This window comes from Aotus nancymaae, unplaced genomic scaffold (genome assembly GCF_030222135.1).
Source record: "Aotus nancymaae isolate 86718 unplaced genomic scaffold, 86718_ANA_hifiasm-v0.15.2.pri h1tg000040l, whole genome shotgun sequence".
In the NCBI taxonomy this organism is placed as follows: domain Eukaryota; kingdom Metazoa; phylum Chordata; class Mammalia; order Primates; family Aotidae; genus Aotus; species Aotus nancymaae.
The window spans coordinates 76,710,268-76,727,779 of NW_026988454.1; the positions used below are offsets into that span (position 1 = coordinate 76,710,268).

The window sequence follows — 17,512 nt, forward strand, 5'->3', positions numbered from 1 at the left end:
GGCCTGCTGACTCAGTGGCTGCCCTGACTCTCCGAGTCTCTACTGAAAACCAAAGTAATGGACCCCTGGCTAAAGAGAAGGTGGCACCCATGAATCCCACGTGCCCTTCCCCTTATATGCAGCCTGTGTGCCCGGAACTGCATGTGGGTGGCTGAGTATGACTAGAGGTGGTGGCGACAGTTCACAGGACTCTTCACCTCGTCACGTTAGACGTTGGGACTATTTAGGAAACCAAGCCACTGCTGCGAAGTGAGATCCTGGAGGAGTGAGTGTGTGGAGAGACAGTCAGTAAGATGTTAAGCCCGACTGGGCCTGTTTGGCTTGGAATAATTCTCTAGAAGGAAAAGAGCCGGTCCTCGACCTTCTTGATGTGTTCCCACTTTCCAAGGCCTGCTGTCCTTCTCTGACTTCTCAGCCCCATTTGAGGAATGTTTGAGTGCCGAGAGCCTGGGAGAGGCATATCCTCCATGGGATCAGAGTCGGTGGCTGCTCCTTATTTCCAGAGAAGATGTCCCTGGCTTGGAAATTACTATTCAGGAAAAAACACATGGATGTGGTCAAGTCCCAGCCCCGCCCCGCCCCCATGCCTGTCCGAGAACACCTCCGAGACCCCTGCATGTTAGTGAACATAAGTCCTCCCTTGCTAGAGGGGGAACAGAGACTTGTAAAGAGAAACAAGAGTGAGTTTGGATTTTGTTTCACCTGTTAAGAAAGTCTATAGTTGACTATTACCTTTTCCTCTGACCCACTTGAAAAAAGCAGCTTGAGTTGCAGCAGCTCTGCTGAAATATCGTATGGCCTTTTGCCTCAAGGACTTTGAAACTAGCATTGTTGGCTTTCCTTTTTCCTGGCAACTCTCCCTCCTGTTCCCCTGGTGTTTTATAGTCACTGTCTGAATGATTTAAATACAGTAGCTCTTGGTATAGAAGTCCTTTTGACTTTCCCTGTGGCCTGAACTATAGGGATATCTTCTTTCTGAGAGTAAGTAAACACATTTAGAGCAGAAGCAGAATGGCTTTGTTGTCAGGAGAGGGAAAACTCCACAAGCCCCCAAAGCGTCACCACCTCTGCTGCATTGGAACATCCGCATCTCCAACAGACAGACCTCTGTGTTCTGGAGGCACCATGCAGGATCTGAGTATCTGTTTGTTATCCAACGGGTATAAAAGGGAGATCAAACATTCTTTCATATCATCAGAAGCCCTGTGCAAACACAGCACCATGGACAAAGGCCTTTCCCAAGCCCATAACAAGGAGCTGTTTGTCCTGGCTGCCTGTCTTTAGCAGTTGGAGTAGGGCCAAGCTGACAGTGGTGTCATGGGCCCTACTGCGATTTTGCTTTCTTGGACCAAAATTTTACAGGTGTCATGGGACAGAGCTCACCAGGTGGAAGTTGAATCAGAGCACCCACTGGGAACCCTCAGCCAATACCACACTGAACAAGCTCAGAGCTGTGATGGAACCTGACAGAGCTTGCACCAACGACAGAAAAGTCAAATGATGATTTCATTCGTTTGCCTTTGTGCACGGGGATTGACCAGCCACAAGTGCTGGCAATCAGGATTGTGTCTGCCTGCAAATGATGCAACCACAGAGAAACCTGAGCTCAGGATCAAATATCTTCATCCTCACTCCCTTGAAGAACACAGACTTAACCCTGCAGCATCTGAACACTATAGAGGGGTTGGTTTCTTCACCCAACAGCATTTTGGTCAGTTCTGCTCAGACTCGTGTGTTTTTCTGGCTGCTGGGATTCACTGAGTCCATTTATTCTGTCTCCTAGACTGGCACTGTCCAATCCATTTGCCACATGCTACACGTGGCTGTTGAGCCCCTGAAAGCAGCTAGTCTGAATTACAACGTGCTGTAAGGATAAAATATGCTTTGAATTTGGAATATTTAGCACAAAAAAACTGCAAACTATCTCAATAATTTTGTTATATTAGCTACATGTTGGAAATATTTTATCTATAGAGTTAAATAACATATAGTATTCAAACTTGTTTCACCTGTTTTTCAGGGATTTTTCTGTTTTTGTTTTTGTTTTTTAGGTGGAGTTTTGCTCTTGTTGCTGAGGTTGGAGTGCAATGGCACGATCTCTGCTCACTGCAACCTCCGCCTCCTGGGTTCAAGCGATTCTTCTGCCTCAGCCTCTCGAGTAGCTGGGATTACAGGTGCATGCCACCATGCCCAACTAATTTTTGTATTTTTAGTAGAGATGAGGTTTCTCCATGTTAGGCTGGTCTCGAACTCCTGACGTCAGGTGATACACCCGCCTCAACCTCCCAAAGTGCTGGGATTACAGGTGTGAGCCACAGCGCCCAGTGACCTGTTTCTTTTTACTTCTTTTAATGTGGTTACTGGAAAATTTAAAATCAATGTGGCTCGTGTTGTTTGTATGAGACAGGGCTGGGCTAGCATTTGAAGGATGTTTAGGTTTGTAGTGCCATCTGCTGGCTCATCCAAAGCAGACACGAATGTAAACAAGAATGAAGCAGTCTGAGCTAACCCGCACATTGTCTCAGCCTGGCAGCACACAACCTTTTTATTCTAGGAGCTTCTGAAGCAGGACCAGACTGAACCCAGAAGCCGCTGAATCCCCAAGAGCCTCGGAAAGGGGAGAAACAAACTGCTCAAAGGTGCAAGCCTGCATCACCTCATGGGTACCAAGGAGTCTCTTGAGATATAGTAGTGGCTTGCTTCTCACCTTCCGTACTTGGGCTTTTTCATGCACTTTTTCATTGGTTGCTCTTCTTAAGAAATATTTCAGGCCAGGCACAGTGGCTCACCCCTGTGATCCCAGCATTTTGGGAGGCCAAGGCAGGAGGATCACTTGAGACCAGGAGTTTGAGACCAGCCTAGCCAACATGGCGAAACCCATCTCTACTGAAAATATAAAAATTAGGTGGACATGACAGTGCATGCCTGTAATCGGGAGGCTGAAGCAGGAGAATCACTTGAACCGGGGAGGGGAAATTTGCAGTGAGTCAAGATCATACCACTGTACTCCAGCCTGGGCAACAGAGTGAGACTCCATCTCAAAAGAAAAAAGAAAAGAAATATTTCAGGCCAGGAATAGTGGCTCCCACTTGTAATCCCAATGCTTTGAGAGAGCAAGGCAGGAGGGTCACTTGAGCCCAGGAGTTTGAAACCGGCCTGGACAACAAAGTGAGACCTCATCTCTTTTTTTTTTTTTTTTTTTCTTCTCTCTGGTGCAAGACCTCATCTCTACCAAAAAAAAATTTTTTTAATTAACCAGCCATGGTGGTATGTGCCTGTGGTCCCAGCTACTCAGGAAGCTGAGACAAGAGGATCGCTTGAGCCTAGCAAGTCAAGGCTACAGTGAGCTGTGATTGTACCACTCCACTCCAGCCTGGGTAACAGAGCAAGACCCTATCTCAAAGAAAAAAAAAGGAAATATAAACAATCATTTAACGACATAGCAAGGACACAGACCCATCCTTCAGGGACTGCTGTCCTTTCTCTAGATAATGCTTCTTTGCCTCGATTTGTCAAGAATTGGAATTTGTCAAGAATTGGAATTTTGCTGATCGATGTCTATTGTTGCATCATAAATCACTCCAAAATGTAATGGCCTTAAACAACAGTAATCACTTAACACCTCTCACAGTTTCTCTGAGAAATGTGAATGTGAGTCAGGAATTCAGGAATGGCCCATTTGAGCAGTTTTGGCTAAAGATCTCTAATAAGGTGAAGTCAGATGCTGACTGACGCTGCACTCAGCTGAAGGTTGGACTGGGACTACAGAATCTGTTTCCAGGGTGGCTTGTTCAGATGACTGGCAAGGTGATTTTGGTTGCTGGCTAGAGGTATCAGCCCCTCTCCACATGAGCCTCTCCACAGAGCTGCTTGAATGTCCTCAAGGCATGGCAGCTGATTTTCTCCCTAGTCAGCATTCTAATAGGCCTAAGGGGAAGCTGCAATGCCTTTTATGAGCTAGCCTAGAAACTATACTATGGCTGCATTCCATTGACCAAAGGGCAGGAACATGCATCCTACCTCTTGACAAAGGAATGTCAACATTACATTGTAAAATTGAAAAATAAAGCCTGCCAAAGTTCCAAACACCTGTATAGCACTGTATGGCTTTTTTAAAATGCCCTATTTTTCAGATGAGGAAATTGAATCTCAAAGAGGTGGAGTAGCTTGCCTGAGGTCTCATGTCTGGTGAGAAGGATGAAAGCCATTTTGCTGACTCCTAGTACATGATGGTGAAGCCTGTCCAAGTTACTCCTCCTATCTCCCATATGCTATTGCAACTAAGAATCACACTGGTTTTTTTGTGTCTCCAGCATCTTCAAGATATGTGGGGCTCTCTTCATTCAGGTGCTTTAGATATGTCCTTATGTGATATCTCCCTATAAATGTCGTTTTATTGAGTTAGGCTGTAGGTCTTATAGAAGTACATTTCAACTAACTAGAATCCTTCTTACAAAAGGGCTACATCAATGAAAAATGACACTTTTTCCAATATTATTGATGCCATTTGCTTCAAAAATATCAGAAACAATAACATTACAATGTATGTGTTCTTACTCTGTTTGATTACCCAGATATTATTACATCTTATTTGTCTTTAAACAGGAAATAATCACTGCTTGCTTTCAGTAGTTTGCATATTACTTGGTCATCGTAAAAAGGAAGTTTTATCATTTTTGATCTTCCACCTTCCAGAATAAAAATCCAGCTGCCATAATCATTTTCTGTTATTCTTGGTTTCAGGTAAAACTTCCTTTTCCTGTAGATCAGATCACAGATCTTCCAAGGAACGATTTCCAGATGATGATTAAGATGCACAAGCTAACCTCAGAACAGTTAGAGTTCATTCATGATGTCCGACGGCGCAGCAAGAACCGCATCGCGGCCCAGCGCTGCCGCAAGAGGAAACTGGACTGTATTCAGAATTTAGAATGTGAAATCCGCAAATTGGTGAGTTGACCCATCCCTTGTGCTCAGCAACCTGAAGTGACCAGGACCAATGTAAAGTAACTGCAATTAAAGTTGGAAAAGCAGAAAGAAGAGTCACTCTTTGGGGAAGTTTGGGTTTATTTTTTAACAAGCTTCTCAACAAAAATAATAGCTTTACATCTGCAGTGTGTGTGTGTATGCACGCACAAGTGTGCAGGTGTGTAATGGTGTGTCAATATTTTATATCCTTCAGCCATTATTCATATATAGGTAGTTCTTTTTTGTTTTCCATTCAACATGTAAAGATAGCTGTGTTGACTAGGTGCAGTAGCTCACGCCTGTAATCCTATCACTTTGGAAGGCCAAGGCGGGTGGATCACTTGAGGTCAGGAGTTCGAGACCAGCCTGGCCAATATAGTAAAACCCCATCTCTACTTAAAATACAAAAAATAAGCTGAGCATGTTGGTGCATGCCTGTAATCCCAGCTACTTGGGAGGCGGAGATTGCAGTGAGTGGAGATCGCGTCACTGCACTCCAGCCTGGGTGTTAGAGTGAGACCCTGTCTCAAAATAAATAAATAAATAAATAAACAACTGATGTTAATTATGAGTATCTATGGACCAGGTATTCCTCAACTGTTTTTGTGGATGATCCCATTTAATCCTCACATTCACGCTATAACTTAGGTACTCTTTTATCCCCATTTGCAGAGGAGGAAACTGCAATGCAGAAGGATTGGGAACTTCCCACTACTTGGTAGAACTTTAATGCAAATCGAAGTGTCTGATTCCAAATTATGTCTTGTACCAACTGCTTTCTCCTGCCTCCTGGCAGAAGAGAATGGATTAGAGATAGGATGCCTACCTGCAGGGGGCCGTTGCTCAGGAGATGATCTCATGGCATCCTTTGCAGCCCTAGGGTCCTTTCTTTTGCAGTTCTGCCTCAAGGTGGCTGTCATAGTCATCCCTGTGCCTGAGAGTGTTTTGTCACAGAAAACAAACTCCTGTCTCCCAGGATCCCCCATACTCAGAGCTGTGTGCCCCCCCTTCTCCTTGATAAGCAACAATATGGTACAGAAAGCAAATCCAGTTGACCTCTGACTCCTGACTATAGCTTTGAAGGTGACCAACTCAACCTCCTTCAGCTCTACCTGTATGCTGCCAAATAACGGAAACTCATCTCAGGTGCCATGTCTGTGTCAGGCTGAAGAAGAGGAGGGAGTCTGCATGGTGTAGTCATGATCTAAGTGTGACTCCTCAGACTGTTTGCAGCACTCCCTGACCTCACGGTGAGCCACCAGCCCAATGAGAACCAAAGCGCAAGGATGAGATGTTAGAAAAGCACAGGATACATTTATGTTACCAAGATAGCCCTGGACTTCAGGGTCATTTTTTTTTTTACACTCACCAAGGAGGGAAAATGTCTATGTTCAGTAGCTTCCATCACCAACAAAAGAAAGTCCAAACTTCTTAGTAGGACATCTCCTGCCCTTTGTCATCCAGTCTGTAGCTGCCCCTCCAGTGTCACCATCCACCCCCTTCCTAGGACTTGATCCCTGATAAAATCAAACTCTGCACTTGTGCCTATGCCATTGCCTCTCCACCTTGGACATTCCTCTACTTTTTCTGTCTCCTTTGTTCTTTAAGAGTCAGGTCATGGCTGGGCACCATGGCTCACACCTGTAATCACAGTGCTTTGGGAGGCTGAGGCAGGAGGATCACTTGAGGCCACAAGTTTGAGACTTGCCTGGGCAATACAGCAAGACCTCATCTCTAAATGAATGAATGAGTCAGGTTATACATACCTCTCTAGGAAGCCCCTTTCCTGAGTCCCCAGTTAGGCTGGGCACCTGCCCATGGAACTCTGATCTCATCACTTAGTCTTGAGTTATCTTTGCATATGTCTGTCTCCCCAGCCCCCAGCACTCGACTGTAGGTTCCTCAAGGACAAGGACAGTGACTTGATCATCTCTGAATATCCAGTATTGGACCCATTGCTGGCACCCAGAAAATATCTGTTGCTGTAAAATTTACTAGACATTGTGACTATTCAGTTCAGGAGATTATGAGTTTCTTCTTTCTTTCAAATATTTATTTAAAGTTGTTTAATTTTGTTAAACAACAAAATTTAATTTAAATCACATAAGGAAACGACATTTCTGCTGTGAGTGTGGGTCTTCTGAAAGCCTGCTGGGCTTAGGTAGTTAAGTCCACTGGGTGTGAGTCTACAGGGTCCTAGGCACATCTCTATAGTGCCCTGCACTCCTCTTAAGGTAGTAAATAACTTCAATCACCAACATTTGAGAAATGCCTGGTTTTGGTAATTCACTTTCTGCTTCGTATAATTTTGCAATACTGAACAAATAAAATCTAAGCTACAGACGAGGCATATCTAACGCACTTTGCTAACATTTCTCAACTAAAAAACCAAAAGAGCATCATCTAGTTTTCCAACCACTTTTTGGCATCTCCTTAAATAAGATGCTGTGTTTCAGTGCTGAATGAGAACATGCTCGTCAATGTACATCTGTGACTTAGAGCTTCATGGTTTTAACCAAGCCATGATTTATAATGCCTTTCCTACTGCTGTGACACACAGCGCCTCATTTTCTTCCCCCTAGAAAGTGGCCTGGAACATTTAACAGATGAGTAGGCTTGGAGGGGTCAGTGCTTTGGCCGGGGCAATGTGGCAGAATGAGCCTGGGCTTCCTCTCCCAGCATCCAGGAAGTATTGCCCCTCACTTGGCAGATTTCTGTATTTAAAGGGGAAAGCTCCAGATTGCACAGCCACCCATATAAGCTTTTTCCCTAAGGAGACCTCTCAGATGCGTTTTGTTTCTTATCTGGGGATACTGTGTCCTGGCAGGGATGGCTCTGGTGGGCGGAGCAGCTTCCGCCTCTCCCCAGCCCCACCCTACCCAGTCCCCAGCACGCCCCGCACTCACTCCCCACTCCCACGCTGTCTCCCACACACCCGCCACTCAGCTGTTGCAAACTCGCATAATGTATTTCTCTTGAGTTGCACTTGTACATCTGTTTATTTTTCATTTTTAAAACATGTTTTCTTGATAAATTTATAAATATTTTAGCAGGTGCCCTTTCCCCGTGTAAATCTCTTTCCGACACACATGCCCACGCCGCCTGCCAGACTGCATTCATGTTGCAGCACGTGCAGCTCCCGTGTCGAAGACCTGTTCCTCATGGGTGTCGCATGCCTGCTCCTCCCTCTCTCCTCTTCATTTTCTCTCCCATCCTCTCCTCCTGCCTGTGCTTGCAAAGGGTTGGTAAGAACTGACTTCATCCTGCTTCAGATGCCTCTTTTCTTCTTCCATTTCATTGTGTGTGCCTCATGGAACCCCATTTCCTCCCCTCATTCTCACACTTTTTTTTTTTTTTTTTTTTGAGACACAGCCTCGCTCTATCGCCCAGACTGGAGTGCAGTGGTGTGATCTTGGCTCACTGCAACCTCCACCTCCCAGGTTCAAGCGATTCTCCTGCCTCAGCCTCCTGAGTAGCTGGGATTACAGGCAGGCACCAATACACCCAGCTAATTTTTTGTATTTTTAGTAGAGATGGGATTTCACCATATTGGCCAGGCTGGTCTCAAACTCCTGACCTCAAGTGATCTGCCTGTCTCAGCCCCCCAAAGTGCTAGGATTACAGGCGTGAGCCACCATGCCTGGCCCCCTTTCCCACAAATGTTGATGGTAAAACCTTAATTAGTCTCTACTCTGCTGCTGAAGTCATCTCTCTGTTGGGATGGTGAATTTTAGTAACACAGGAGCATGTGTAGAATTTTGTTTAAGGAGAAGAATGTCTCAGAACCTTGGGCTAGTATGCAAGGATTCAGACTCCATACTTCCTTCTCCCTTCCTGAGTCCAGGAGAATCGCTGCCCCAAACCCACTGCATGTTCCTCAGCTATTCTGAAGAGGGTCGCTCCTGTTCAATCTGCTCTGCTACCAAGGTCAGAGAGCCTGCTGATGTTGGGTTCCATATGAAACTCCGTATGTTAGGCAACCATAGGAAATTGCTGATGACTTTTTTTTGTTTTCTTTTTAATAAACTTTGTTTTGGTTGGGGGGACGGTGTCCTGCTCCGTCACCTAGGGTGAGTGTTGTGGCACCATCTCAGCTCACTGCAGCCTCTACCACCCGGACACAAGTGATCCTCCTACCTCAGCCTCCAAAGAAGCCTGAACTACAGGTGTGCACCATCACACCTGGCTAATTTTTGTATTTTTTATAGAGAAGGGGTTTTGCCATGTTGCCCAGGCTGGTTTCAAACTCCTGAGCTCAAGTGATCCACACAACTTGGCCTCCCAAAGTGCTGGGATTACAGATGTGAGCCACTGCACCCAGCCTGACTTACTTTTTTAGGAGGAGTTTTAGGTTCACAGCAAAATTGAACACACTATACAGAGAGTTCCTATGTGTTCCCTGTTCCCACACACATAGCCTTCCCCACTGTCAACATCCTCCACAAAGTAGTACACGTGTTACAGTCAGTGAACATACATTGACACATCATTATCACCCAAGTCCATAGTTTACATTAGTGCTGACTCTCAGTGTTGTACGTTCTGTGGGTTTGGATGAATGTATAATGACATGGCTCCACCAGTATAATATCATATAGAGTGGTTTCACTGCCCCCAAATCCCCTGTGCTCTGCCTGTTCAACCTCCTTTACCCCAGCAACCACAGATCTTTTTATTGTCTCCATAGTTTTGCTTTTTTCAAAATATCATATAGTTGGAATGGTAGATTTTTGCCTTTCAAAAATGGTAACCTGACGCATTTGGGGGAGATTTTCAATCACAAGATTGGGACTGAAAGTTTTTCATTTAACTTTCTACAAACCCCAAATTTCAGAAAACCAAAATATTGACTCTGAAGTTTTCTGATTGGTGACAGTTTTGCCAGTTTGCCTGGGCCTTGGAAAGGGCTGAAGGGATGTCCTGGGAAAGGTGTTGGCCTCAGCAGCTCATCTGGATGAGTGGCTCAGATGGGAGGTGTGGCAGAAGCCCATGTCTGGGCTCCCTGGATATGTATCTTTAAGTTGCTAGAGCCTGACCTAGTCATTCACGAGTTACCTCATAATGGAGGGTGCAAAACAAAGGCTGGAAAACCTCCCAAAATGAGGCCTTGTGTCCTCCAACTCAGTTTTGATCCAACCTTTTCTTTATTTCCTGTACTGTCCAGGTGTGTGAGAAAGAGAAACTGTTGTCGGAGAGGAATCAGCTGAAAGCATGCATGGGGGAACTGCTGGACAACTTCTCCTGCCTTTCCCAGGAAGTCTGCCGAGACATCCAGAGCCCCGAACAGATCCAGGCCCTGCATCGGTATTGCCCTGTCCTCAGACCCATGGACCTGCCCACAGCCTCCAGTATTAACCCTGCGCCCCTGGGTGTCGAGCAGAACCTTGCGGCCTCCCAGTGCGCAGTGGGGGAAAACGTGCCCTGCTGCTTGGAGCCAGGTGCGGCTCCCCCTGGACCACCCTGGGCACCCAGCAACACCTCCGAGAATTGTACCTCTGGGAGGAGGCTAGAAGGCACTGACCCAGGAACCTTTTCTGAGAGAGGACCTCCTCTTGAACCCAGGAGCCAAACAGTGACCGTGGACTTCTGCCAGGAAATGACTGATAAGTGTACAACTGACGAACAGCCCAGGAAAGATTACACCTAGTGACTCGGCTCTGCCTCCCAGTCCGCACACCTCTCCCATCCAGGCGTTCTTCAGTCAGCCTGTGGCACTGTTCATCTGCTGTCCCGAAGAAACCGAAAACACATTTGGTGCACACTACAGCGGTCTTAGCAGCAATACTGTTCTGAAGTATTCTCTCCTCTTCTCAAGCAGGAGTGATAGATAGTTAACCTTCACAATGGTGCTACCCCTTGTCCAGGCAAGGAAAGACAGCAGTGATAACACTGTCTGTCTGTGGCTCAATTTCAGTCTTCACAGGGATAGACTACAACACCTCTAGGCCCCAACCACGGATTTTTTTTCTCAGTGGCCCATGTCACAAACCCTATCTCAGGAATTTCTTCTGAATGTTCAATTTTTTTCATTGAAGACAGCTTCTATACACATCAAAGTTTTATAGCTAGACTGTACATATTATATATAATATATATAAAATATATATATATATCCATATGCAAAAGTCCTGCATGCCTCAACTTTCTCATCCTAAAACTGGAAACTTCATTTCTCATTTAGAAACAGGTTCCAACATTCCTCTTCTTTTGTCTCTGATGCTAGAACTAGTTTGGTAACTGTTAACATGGTCATTTTTCTTGCTTCACAGTTCGATTTTCAATTTGTACTTATTTATGGACAAAATCCAGTGTTGGAAGCTTTTTCCCAAGGTTTTATTTCAGCTCTTTTTTACATTTGGTTTGGTTTTAGCACCGCCAGATGGTGTCATTTGAGCATTGTGGGTTTCTTTTTTGTTTGTTTGGTGGGGGGTGGTGGTTTTTTTTTTTTTCCTTGCAGATACTGTACAGTAATGGTCAACTTTGCCACTTGCACTGAGTTTTGGGTCAAACCTATTTTCTTAAATGAAGTTGTAACTTCAGTATAACTCAAGTATACTGTCTATTCTTTGCTTTTAGTTAAAAAAGTAAAACATTTTAGCTAATTAAAAAGCACTCAGGTGATAATTAATGTAGGAAAAACAATCTTGCCAAATAACGAATTCATCCTAGGATGTGTAGACAATAATCTGCTTGAATATTTTTATATTTCACCTCCTCCCCACCTTTCCCTAAGCAAAGTTTAAATGCAGATAGAGAGTTCAGAGTTGATGCTGGATATTCAGATTCCTAAGTGGGGAGAGAGTTTGGACATCTCACTCAAAAGTACATCAGAAAAACAGGAATCCATGATATTATACCAGAACTCATCAGGCATTAGCTCCTAAAAATCAAGTTAGAGCTGTTTTCACCCAGCGAGTAAGTCCCATTCATTTCAACACATCCTGAGGCCTCAGCTTGCTCTCGGAAGTGTTGTGCAGTAGGACCTGCTCCCCTGAAGGATGGGGCCAACTGCCACCGGCTTTACTGCCCAGGCTCAGCCTCCCAGGACATCTGGCCTGCAGGGATTTGAATTGCAGCCCCAAAGGTCCTGCCTTCACACCACTGGGGGAGAGCAGGGCATCCTGGCACCTGCGATCCATCCCTGACACAGGCTGACACATTCTTTCTCCTTTCCTTCTCCAAAGGCTTCGAGTTGTCTTCTGAGCTTTTTCTGCCAGTCTCTTGTCTGAAGGCAGACTTCATTCTGAAGCTTTGGACAGGCTATCACCGGGAGCCCTCCCTCTTCCCTTCCCGAATCACACACATACCCTACCCTCACCTGATGATAATTTTCTCTTCTTGCTGCAAAACTGGTTGGTTTGCAACCCAGAGAGAGCAGCTTCCCTTGGCTCTGGGGGCGTGTTGGCCCCAGCCATGTTTACAGGAAGGTGTGCCCCAGAGGAGGAGGAATCAGCTCCCTCACTCCAGTGGCCTTGGGTCCGGGTCTCACTGAACAGCCCGAGGGCCACTCCAGCCCGGCTGGGGAAGAGTCCTGAACGGTTTGATGTGGGGATGGGGTGGTGGGCAGTGGGGAATAGATGGTTGACTTTGTTTCTTTATTTGTGCCATTGTTTGGACAATATTAAAGCTGCATGTAAAAGGGGAAATTAGTATATGATATAGGCGAAAAGTGAAATCATAGTAACATATGTTTTAGTATTATTAACTTTTTTCTGTACAAATATTAGCACTAAATGTTTAAATATGTACGAATGCCAGAAATGTGTCAGTTCATGCAGTAGGATAAAAAAAAAAAAGGCTTTTCTTTTTAAACGGTTCCACTTTTAAAACCTGCCTCTGGGTTTTTGTTTTTTCTCGTGTGTGTGTGTGTGTGTGTGTGTGTGTGTGTGTGTGTGTGCGCGCGTGCTTGTCTGAAACAGACCTTGATAAAGCTCTGTGTTGGAGCTGCTGGTTTTTGTTACGGTTGTTGGAATTTCTTGGCCTAGTAGGACAGTTCTGTGCTTCACCGTGAGGTTTGCCTTTGTGGAAAACTGATGACAGCGAGAATATAAACTCAATGTGAATCACGTGCTACTTCAGAGGCATGTGTTATGGTGGAGTCAGCTGACAGTATTTTGTTTCTTAACTCTGTTGTTGCCTTTTCAAGTGACCTCTTCTCTTCTTTTAAAGAAAGAACACTTTCTGCTCGTATCATAACCAGATCCAACCCAGCTTCTTGGCATGATTTACCCTAGTATCAACTCATGTGCAACTGGAAGTCTTGACCACATTCCATCTGCTTCCCCAGGTTTCTGTGGTTCAGTAGCCCAGACCTGTTCGGCAGCCATTTCTGTTGGTGCAGGGTCTCTTTTTTTGATGTTTTTTGTTTAAGTCCTCCAGTTTATTGCATTTTGTTACAGCATCCTGAGCAGAATTATACACCATCTTTACCATCTTAATCACACGTCATCTTATTTTCAGCATACAGTTCTTTTGCATTAAGTATATTCACAGTGTTATGCTACCATTACCACCTTCCATCTTCAGAATTTTTTGGAACCTAAAAATCTTTCAAACCTAAAACACTGTACCCACGAAAACAGTAACTCCTCATTCTCCTATATCCCAACCCCTGAAAACTGCCATTCTACTTTTTGTCCCCATTAATTAGATTACTTTAGGTATATCATATGAGTGGAATTAGGTGTACTTGTCATTCTAAGATTGACTTAAAGTACACGGATTCCATACATGTGTCAGAATTTCCATTTTTTATAAGGGTCTCTCTATTTCTCTCCACCGTAACTCAGACCTTACCCTCCTCCCCCAGACCCCTGCCTTGCTTTTCTCCCTCTTTCCCCTACCTAACTCCTGCCATGGGAACTGGTTAAAAACACTGCTCTGAAAACCATCTTCCAATTTCACAGGGATTTCTAACAAGTTATTTCATTCATTATCCACTATGAACAGTGACTAGCTTTGTGCAATTGTTCATGTCATATATGTGTGTCTTTTCCTATTCAGAACTATGTGCTTGTCACAATTATTTCTTGGTTGATTCAAAGGGAGGACTTGCTGGGGACCAGAATCCAAATGGCCTCAAGTGGAATTTTAAAACCCAGCCTGTCTCTTTTCCCTGGGATCCCTTAGTCAACCCCACACCTTTTATGAAAAGGAAAAGCAGATGAACAAACAGCAAGGAAGGGTGTTTGCACAGTATAGTGACATTTGGTTGTGTTTTTAAGGTTCTTTTCTTACAAAAATAAGAGACCCTCCAACCACGGGCTGTTTTGAAGGATGCTTGTGACATTCTGCTTGGGTCTTCAAATGGTGAGGATAGGAATGGTGGGGCAGAGCCAGTGGAGGTGACTAATGAACATCCCACCTAAATCCAGTCCTCCCCTTGGATCCGCCTTTGTCCTGCTTGTGTCTCCAGGCAACCTCTTCAAGTTGGTCAGGCTTTGGGCAGGTGAGTGCTTTGTTGTATGTGTTTGTTTCTCTGCGTTATCGAGGGGTGCCTTGATGAAAATCGAACTTTATTGCATACTGATTCTGGAACAAAACAGTTAGAAAATCTTTAAAAAAAAAAAAAAAAAAAAGCCGACAAAGTTACTAGGCCATCCTGCTACTTCTCTTCTGAGTTCCCAGCAATGACTCAGGCGTCAGAGGTGATGCTGCAGTGGAAAACCTGACTGTATGTGTCTGCTCCTGTATGTTGTGCGAGTAATTTATTAACTGTCTTTCTAAAGGTTTGCTGCTTTTCAGATGCACTTATAATTTAAGATGTAATCCTTGTATTGCTTTCCCAAGGAAGTTAAAAAAAAAAAAAAAAAAAAAGGCTAGCGATTAGTGTGCCAACTGCCACTCTCCTTCAGAAGGAGCCGGGACCAGCGACAGGACTTGCGTGAGAGGACTGGCTCAAGTGAAGTGCGCACAGTGTGAAGTTTAACGCTGTTGTCAAGAGGTCTAAACCCACATTTTTTTTTTTAATATTTATGATTGCCATCAAAGAAGAAGAAAAAGAAGAAACAGGCAAAGGTTTGAAAATGATAAGCCTGTTGAGAAACCAAAAGTCCTGTCCCGGGAAACTACTTGACATCCTGTGGAGTAGCATAATCCTCTCAAATTGAGGAAAAGCTGCCTGCAAAGCTTTCTCAAGTCCCTGTTTGACTACCTGTTTCTCTACATAATGCCCCGTTTAAACTGGAGCTGTTTTAGAAATGACTTCAAACTGCTCCACTGTCGCTTACAGTTTAAGAGGAATTTCAGATTCAGAAGGGAGCAAGAATCAAATTTAGTCCTCAAATCACTGTAAATAGACTAAAGAACAAGGGATTTTTTTGTTTTTATTTTTATTTTTGAAGAATAAAGCTGTTTGTTGTATCATGAGTTAGTGTTTCTTCCCCAAATTGAAGACTGTGTTGGAAGTTGATTTCTGGTGAGTCAGTCCACGATACAATGCCCTGTATGGAGTTGATATTCACATGGGAAGTCTGTGTGCATGAGGCATTCTGTGTTGAAAGTGTATGTTTATAGTACTGCCCGAGCCATCTCATGACCCCAGCATCCAAAACCGATGCTGTAGAACAGAATATATTTGTACACAAATGGTGTGTGCAAATGGGATTTGTACATAGAAAAGACTTACTGTGGCAGATTGAGGATAAATTATTCAACTGACGGTGCAAAGACATTACTTGCAAAGAAAAGTAAGTTTATAGTATTTTCCTACACTCTACCCTGGGAAATGATATTTATATCAAATATCAGTGCATTTTAAATATAATTTGAAAATGATGCTGCCATTTTGTGAAGAATACCCACTTGGTTGCAGAGGCCAACTTTCATAGCTTTGATTTAATGTTGTGACATGGTGTTATGCATTTCGCTGTCAAGCAATGGATAAACAACTCTGACCTTCATTCTCATTCCAGTTTATTGACCTCAGATAAAACACTGGCCCTTCTTAGAAGCAGAAGTGCACCAAGACCATTCATTTCAGGTAGACTCACATTCAGTGCCAAGTGCTCCCATGGGAATAATCAGATGCGTATGTTGGGAAAGAGTGAAGGGACATGGACAAAGAGGGGTTTTCCTACAGATGGATGCTAAGTCTTCTACCAAAACATGTCTGGAGGCAGAGGTATGACCTCCCCCTTAAGTCCTAACAATGTATTTTGCGTGTACAAATCCTGGGATGCCTGTTCACGCTCTGACACAGACAAGGCACTTCTAGTGAGTGATCAGGAAGATTCCACATGCATTTGGGAGCTTCAGGTGCTTGTTAGACACATTGAGCCATTCAAGGCAAGCACCACCTTTGCTTGTGAGGCCAAGAGGGCCTGTGACAATTTGTTCCAGAACCAGTCTGATACAAGTGCACCTCTAATATATGCCTTACAAACTCCAGAGGCCATATTCAAAACAGGGTCTTCTCAGTGTATGCAAGGGGCTGCAGCCCCTCTTCTCTTCCTCCCCAGGTTGAACAGTACGGACAGTTTTCACACATATCTACCTGTATAACCCTCTGTACCTCTCATAACTGGTCAACGACTGTAACAGGTTACATCAGGTGTTTTTCTACATACTTTTTACACAGATTCTATGCGATTAATGTAACTTAATTCAATGCATCATTTTATTGTACTAGTTCTTAGGCCTGTCCTTATTTTTTTCTAAGTGATTGTGGTTTTTCTTGTGGTTTTTATTGTAAAAATGAAAGGCTGTTGATGCTTATTCTCTGTAACTAAGAATTTTTACCTTTTGGGGGAAAAAAAAGCATTGCTATGAACTAATGAATTGAAACTTCATTTACTCATTGTAAATACACTATTGTGCAAAAAAAATTTTTCACTCAATTGAATTGCTAGTGTTAACTGAATTTTGTCTAGACACCATTTCTGTTGATGAAATAAAGACATATCATTATGCATTGTAAACTGATTTTCTCTGCCTCTGATCCCTGTGTTCCAAATTACGGAGTGAGAAACCTCAGGAAATCTTTTTTTCCCAGAGGCCATTTCTCTTCCTCTAGTTTGGACTCTTACTTGCTTCCTGATTAATCTGATTAGAAATCTTTAAAATTTGATACTACTAACGTGGTTCCTAAATTCTGAATTTAAAAAATTCCTAGTGCTTGTGAGAGTAGATAAAAGGCTTTAAACCCAATTTCTCGGTTTTTATATTGTGCTATCACTATGCAGAATGTTACCACAGGAAAAAACTGGGTGATGGGTATCATTTCTTGCAACTGCCTGTGAATCTGCAATTATATCCAAAAAAGGTTTAATTTTTTAAAAAAGTAAATGAAAATAAATGAGGAAAAATAAACCAACACCAAGAGGCAATGAGTTGTAAGGAAAGATGTTTAGAACTATGGCTGAGGAATCCATACAGTCACGCATTGGTTAGTGAGGGGGTATGTCCTGAGAAATGCATCTTTACACGATTTCATATTGTCAGAACATCAGAGTGTGCCACACCAACCTAGATGGGAAAGCCTACGACACACCTAGACTATATGCTTCTAGGTCGTAAACTTGTGCAGTGTGTAACTGTACTGGAT

The 17,512-nt window shown here is 43.8% G+C and overlaps 1 protein-coding gene across 9 annotated transcripts in view; it reads left to right on the top strand.

Moving 5' to 3' along the window:
- Positions 1 to 16,890, top strand: part of BACH2 (BTB domain and CNC homolog 2) — a 355,000-nt gene extending 338,110 nt beyond the window's left edge. For 8 of the 9 annotated variants that reach the window (XM_012444191.2, XM_012444196.2, XM_012444192.2 and 5 more), the window contains 2 exons: positions 4,744 to 4,950; positions 10,133 to 16,890. In XM_012444191.2, coding sequence (XP_012299614.1) covers positions 4,744 to 4,950; positions 10,133 to 10,615 — 690 coding nt within the window. In that variant the 3' untranslated portion in view covers positions 10,616 to 16,890. Of the gene's footprint in view, positions 1 to 4,743; positions 4,951 to 10,132 lie in introns of those variants that run through there. The other variant, XM_012444203.3, reaches the window with a different exon arrangement.
- Positions 16,891 to 17,512: the final 622 nt, after the last annotated feature.